The following is a 6,450-nucleotide window of genomic DNA, read 5'->3' on the forward strand; positions in this document are numbered from 1 at the left end:
TCTTGATAAACATGCTAATATATTGCTCCAGAAAATTGTTAAAATGAGAGCCCTTATTGGAGAATTTGCTTAAAGGGAACAATTACCCTTTGTCCAGCCCTGTTTCTGAGGGTGCTCCACTGGAGATATTTATCCTTTTGCAAGACTAAATCATGAGATGAAGGAATAGAAAAAGAAAGTAGGTTTTTCCCCTAAGTGAGAAGGTGAAACTGGAGCACATGATTTTTCTTAGACAGATTATTTCAGCTTAGACGGCTCTGAGCTGACTCCCAGCCCTTCATCTGAGGCTCCTCCCCCTCTTTCCTCACCCAGCTGTATTCTTGGCTTTGCTTCTTCCCACCTCATTTCCTCTCTGTACTTTTTACTTCTATTCAGCCATTGGGTTAGGAGCCACCTCTGGTTATGGGAGCCAAGGCCAGGCCATATTTGTCTGGCAAATGTGGGTGGCAGAAACCCTCGGGGGCACCAGCCAGCCCTCATCTCTTCTTTCCTCCCTGCTGCATTAGATTTGTCACACTTTGACAGAAAAGCTGGTTGCCATGACAATGGGCTCAGGGGCCAAGATGAAGACTTCAGCCAATGTCAGTGACATCATTGTGGTGGCCAAGCGCATCAGCCCCAGGTGAGTGGTTGGACACACTCCATCTGGGGGACGTGGGAGGCTGGAAGCCAAGGTAGCTTCAGGGCCAGGCTCTTCTGAGAAACACAGGTGACTTCAGTTATTCGTGTCCTGCGCAGTCACAGAATAATCAGAAGGGGTTTAGATATTGAGACCCACCCAGCAAAGGTGGGTCCCCACCTGCGGCTCACACCCTCTGATAGACCCATTAGGAGACTAAGGCAGATGTGTCATCCTGACTAGTCCACTATAGACCCCCTGGGGGCTGCTTCCTCTCCTGGTTGCAGACCAGCTGTGCATATTTTCTTCCTTTGCAGTGTCTTCCTGCCTGGCTCAGCTGGAGCCAGCAAACATGTTTTCTGCAGGTACCCATGTCCCATCTCTTGGGGACTCCTGGCCGTACCTTTGTCCAGTACAGCCTATACCTGTTGGAGATTAGTTTAGGGGACCCACGCTGGCTCTCTGTGCCCCATCCTTGCCCCAGCCAGCAGCCTCCAGGATTGAGTGGAAAGAGAAGCCATACAGCATTCAGACCTCCCAAATTCCAGGCTGTCTGCAAAATCCCATGTGGGAGGCAACCAGCAGGATTGTAGTCGACAACTACACCCCCTCATTTGGGTTGGATTTTGTGAAGAAAAAAAGCAGCTCTTTTAGAACAAAGGGCTGTACTAAATTTGTGCTGCCACCTGGTGGCTGGTATGCAGATGTGCCTGAGCCCGGAGTGGCCAAATGTAGGACTTTCCATTTATCAGCCTCCTCTGCCTGGGAGGATGCCTCCCTGTGGGTTCCAGGGGTCCGCGCTTTTCTTGTTGCCTTGGCTTCAGGTAAATCGTGAGGAACTAGCCCTTTCCCTGCCTCAAGATTAACCAGATCAAAGTAACCCATTTCCTGGGAGGTGACACCATGTGCGGGCCTCTGCAGGAATATATGGCTTGGTCTACTTGACCTCTGTCCAGGGAGTTCAGTGAGTTGATAAAGTGGGAGGGACTCAGCCCAGAACAATTCTTGGCTTTATCTGGAGTTGCCCCAGTGCCCTGGCCTTACGCATCACCACCCAGGCTTTGGGCGCCTGCTAGGCATTCAGTCTGGTTTAGAGACTCGGTATTGTCAGATCTGCTGGACCCTTCATTCTGCTCTTTGTCACTTCTAAGAGCTACCCCAGGGGGTCAATGGATTCCTATGATACAGGCTCTATGAGGGGGGTCAGGGGGAGGAGGGAGACTGGGATTTCTGAGGGTTTCATGGAAGCCTGGGTGAGCAGGATGCACAGTGGGGCTAGGGTGAGTGTGTGGCACTGCCCAGAGAGTGGGCCTGCCCTGGTGCCCACTGGTTCCTACAGAGCACCCTGGACTACTAGCATGCTCTCTGCCATAATTCAGTCAGGGTCTCGCTTTGTCTTTTTGCCTTCATGTTTCTCTCTCCTTCTGGCCATTGTTTCTTCCCACTGTCCTTCCTGCTGCATTTATTCCACATGGTATGCTGATGGCATATTAGTTTCAAGGCACATAGCTTTAGCTGTGGGGCACTGCTACTGTGCCAAGGGTGACCACGCCTCTGCATTTCTGCACCAGCTCCTGGCATCTTTTTAAATGTGCTTTTAGAAATTAAATAACACATCTTTATTTTTTCTTCTTGGATATCCAGTGGTCCATGAGCAAAGATTGGAGCTAAACCTTGTACCATACAAGTCAGAATAAATTGTAGCTCTTTTCTGAACTTGATTAAAAAAAATTAACCATGAACTGTCCATAAAATGCAGTGGAGCAGTTTGAACCCAAATTAAACTTGTGACTTTTTTTAGTGTTCTATATAATTACCTTCATCTTCACCTTTTTTTCTCTATACAAAAGTAACAAATGCTTATAAAAAGTAAAATATCATAGATGTAGATTATGTAGAAACTGACATAATCCCTAATTCCACCCCTTCCAATTTCAAGAGGTAACCACTGATTAAATGAATGCTCCTCCTGATTTTCCTGCATTTCATAGCCTTTGTTTATTTTTACACAAATGGGATATATCAAGCTTTCTATATTATTTGGCATTGAGACTTTTTAATGTACTAGTAATCTTGAATGTCGCTGTGTAGGTGTGACCTTTCAAATGCCATTGGAATGGGAACAAAACTAGAAAACAAGATACTCTCTAAACTGAACCTAGAGTCTTTCCATTCAGTCCCTGTCTGAGAATGCAGAAGCAGTTAGAGAAAGAACCACAAAAGACTGGGTCTGGAGTATCAAAAGGAAAAAATTGGAATAAGAAAAGATAGGAAGGAAGAAGGAAAGGAGGTAAGGAGGGTGAACTATTGTAAACCTTTTGCCTCTCCTCAGGGTGGACGATGTTGTAAAGTCAATGTACCCTCCGCTGGACCCCAAGCTTCTGGATGCACGGTGAGGGGCGGTGTGCCATTCGTATGTTCATGCTGGAAGTTCACCATTTTATCAAATCCATGAGGGTGGCTAACTGGGTTGTTTAAAGAGGACTGGTTTGCTGACCTCCCAAGGCTGCCTGGGCTTTGGCCACCATTTGCTTCTGTGTGAATGGTCAGACAACCAGTGAGCTGAGCCTAGCTGGGTGATGGAGGCCAGTACTCTTCCTGAAGCCCAGGAGAAGAAAGAACCAGTCTTAGATTTTGAATCTTTGTGAATAAACACTCAGCCTTGCTGAGCTGTAGCTGTGCCCTCCCTCCCTTCCATATCCCCCATTGCTCTGTCTCATCTCTGGACCCCAGAAGCAGACTCACCGTAGCTGTGAGTGCTGCCCAGTGGAACAGTGGAAGTCAGCTACGGCTGTGCTTACCTTCCGCCAGATACTTTCTGAAGGCCTCCGCTTGTGACCTTCCTGTACTTGGAGTGTTCTTAGCCTTAGGAAATTGTTATGTTCCCACACCAGCTGTAAACCCCTTTAAGATAAACAGAATCTTTCCTCTGTCAGATTTCTATGCTATTTCGTAGACGTGTTGTGGGTTACTGTGCTGCAGCTTTGGTTTCTGTGCCTACTCCTGCTGCTGGCCAGCTTTGTCCATAGGTTAATAATCTGTGATGTGTCCCCAAATGCATCGCACACACTCGCTACATGAAAGGTATGCTACAGTGAATTTTTCAATACTGAAAGCATGTTAAAACTCCCTCTCAATTTGGTTTTCAATTAATTTTTTTTTAATAAACCAGCCCTGGCCTTATTGATTTGCAATCAAAAAGGAATGCTCAAAGTGAGGGTTTGTTATGTCCTGTCCTTAAGTGGGCAGCAGTTGGGGATGTGCTCATTCAATTGACCAGATCTGGACTGTTTGACAGAGCGCTGTCTGGGAGACAGTAATAGGTGTGCTGCAGAAGATGGCTTCCTCAGCCTTAAATAAGTTTGTATGACGTAGCATATTGTTTTCTCCCCTGGGAGCTTTATCAGGTTCATCAAAGACTCTGAGACAGACTTTAGTTAATCTTGTTTAACCTAGGCATCCCCAAATTTATTTCAGCATGGAACCATCTTTAAGTTATATACCCATCGTCATCTAAGGGAAGGGTACCTGGTTTGGGGAACACTAGTGTGATCCATTTGGGCTCTTGTGCAGAGTCACTCATTTCTTAGGGAATCTGATCCTGTTGTTTTTTTCCAGGACAACTGCCCTGCTCCTGTCTGTCAGTCATCTGGTGCTGGTGACCAGGAATGCCTGCCATCTGACTGGGGGCCTGGATTGGATTGACCAGTCACTGTCAGCCGCTGAGGAGCACTTGGAAGTCCTTCGAGAAGCAGCCCTGGCTTCTGAGCCAGATAAAGGCCTCCCAGGCCCTGAAGGCTTCCTGCAGGAGCAGTCTGCAATTTAGTGCCTTTAGGCCAGCAAGGCCAGCCAACTGCTGTCCTTGGGTGGCTCAGCTGAGCCTGCCAGTTTTTCTTGTAGAGTTAGTTGTTTGTCCGTGGCTCAGGAGTCCAGCAGTGTGTGCACAGTGGAGCTAGAGAGCCTGTTGGTTGATGCCTCTGTTGCAATTTCCAGTTGTGGCTGGTGAGTGGCAGTCTAAGACTGCAGTTAGGGGAGATGTCCCTCACCATTTGTATGGCAGAGCACTGCAAACTGGTGGATTGTCAGCTTTATTTAGCTCACTTAGTATTTTCAAAAACATTGAACCATCATCTCAGAAATCAAGAGATTTTATATTAAAATCAGAATCTCTGGCTTCTCTTGAACAATCAAAAGGTGTGGCAGTTCTGATCTGCATTTTTAAAAGAGGACAATCAATTAGAACTAAGTAGCGATTGCCTTTTTTGGCAAAACTTGTACTCTCTCACCTGGCCTGTTTCCTGTATCCTGCTGCCTGGTCCCTGAAGCATGCAACTCCCTCTCCCCCCTGACAGGTTTGGGTTTGAAGCTGAGCACTGCAGAGTTGATTATTTCCTTTTTATCATTATACCTATACTTTTCTAGCTACTATTAGGTGGGTAGTAAATTTGTACTTATATTTCCCTTAAGTGTGTGTTTATTGAGTCAAATTCTTATGCATGGTGTACGACGGGGCATATCTGAGAACTGAGGATGGAAGAAGAGGGCCCAAGAACCCCAAGGATGCCTTGTGTGTGCACCTCAAAATGAGATGTTTAGAGACCCCTCAGATTTCAAGTGGAAGTGAAGATACCACCGTAAAGTAGTTTGCACATCAGCAATGACATCCAATAAAGGATGTTTTCTCTTTCTTCCAATGTATTTGCTTTGTAAATATTGAAAGATCAGGGGCACTTTTATGACTGAAGACTTTAGTGAGACCTAGAATCACATTCGTGTAATTCAGATATATATCCAAATGGCATAATTCCCATTTTAAGCCTCCCGGAGAGCGGGAAACACTTTGCTTCCTCCCAGGTTCTCAGAGCCAACCTTGCTCTAGGCTCAGAGAGGGACCTGGCTTGGGGGCTGCCCTGCTTCATGTCTTCGTATCCCATGCTGTTAAGCATGTGTGGCACTGTTTGTTCCCTTTTAATTTTCCCTGTCCTAATTCAAGTCAGCAAATTCCTCAGCCTCATTCTAGGGAGCCAGAATCCCAATTTCAAGATCAGGGCCTTGTTTGTCTATTGGGCATGCTTCATTCTCTCCATGAAAAGGGCTGCTGCTTTTGAGACAGTCTCTGTGCCCTTGGTAGAGTGCTGTGGCATCATAGCATACAGCAACCTCAAACTCTTGGGCTTAGGCAATCCCCTTGCCTCAGCGTCCTGACACTGCCACAACCCCTGGCTAAAACAGTCTGCTTCTAACCAGCATAATGTATACCAAACCCCACCTGGGGAAGCGGAGTCAGGAAAGGGAAGTTGAAGCTCAATTCTCATGCCCTAGAGGACAGATTTCAGATGACTTCTAGGGGACACTGTATTGGATTGTCTGTACCCATCAACCCTAAAAGCACGTTACGTAGCTGACTTTCCTGGGCTGCTGGTGGGATACGAGTGGGAAATGTATACAAAGTCACTTTACTTTTCTATTTGAGGCCTCCAAATAGACATTCGCAGTCCTCCCATTTTTGTCTTTTTCCTCCCCTTTCAAAGCCTGCTTTCATAACCACGCTGGAAACCAATCCATGCTAAGGTTGCGATGGCTGCCACTGTTGTAAATATCCCCTGCATTTTAATCTGAACCAGAGCTCTAAGCCAAAAGACAGTTCTGCAATGGCATCTCAGATGCTACCCACCAGGTATGGGGGTTGGGGTGGAAGGTGTCCCAGCACCCATGTCGAGTCCTGCTTCTTGGAGCCCTGAGATGCGGGGAGAGGTGGTCAGAGTCCTCAGAAGCACCTGCCAGACTGCAGGATTTCTTTTTCCTTTTTTTTTTTTTTTTTGAGACAGAGT

General features: G+C 46.7%; 1 protein-coding gene across 1 annotated transcript in view; it reads left to right on the forward strand.

Annotated features, from left to right (window-relative positions):
• TMEM98 (transmembrane protein 98) overlaps nt 1-5,082 on the forward strand; it is a 12,075-nt gene extending 6,993 nt beyond the window's left edge. The window contains exons 5-7 of the mRNA XM_012809769.2: nt 507-622; nt 2,952-3,011; nt 4,238-5,082. Of these exons, the coding sequence (XP_012665223.1) occupies nt 507-622; nt 2,952-3,011; nt 4,238-4,445 (384 nt within the window). The 3' untranslated portion in view covers nt 4,446-5,082. The remainder of the gene's footprint in view (nt 1-506; nt 623-2,951; nt 3,012-4,237) is intronic.
• Nucleotides 5,083-6,450: the final 1,368 nt, after the last annotated feature.

Source organism: Otolemur garnettii, unplaced genomic scaffold (genome assembly GCF_000181295.1).
Source record: "Otolemur garnettii isolate 467f Iridium unplaced genomic scaffold, OtoGar3 scaffold00112, whole genome shotgun sequence".
Taxonomy (NCBI): domain Eukaryota; kingdom Metazoa; phylum Chordata; class Mammalia; order Primates; family Galagidae; genus Otolemur; species Otolemur garnettii.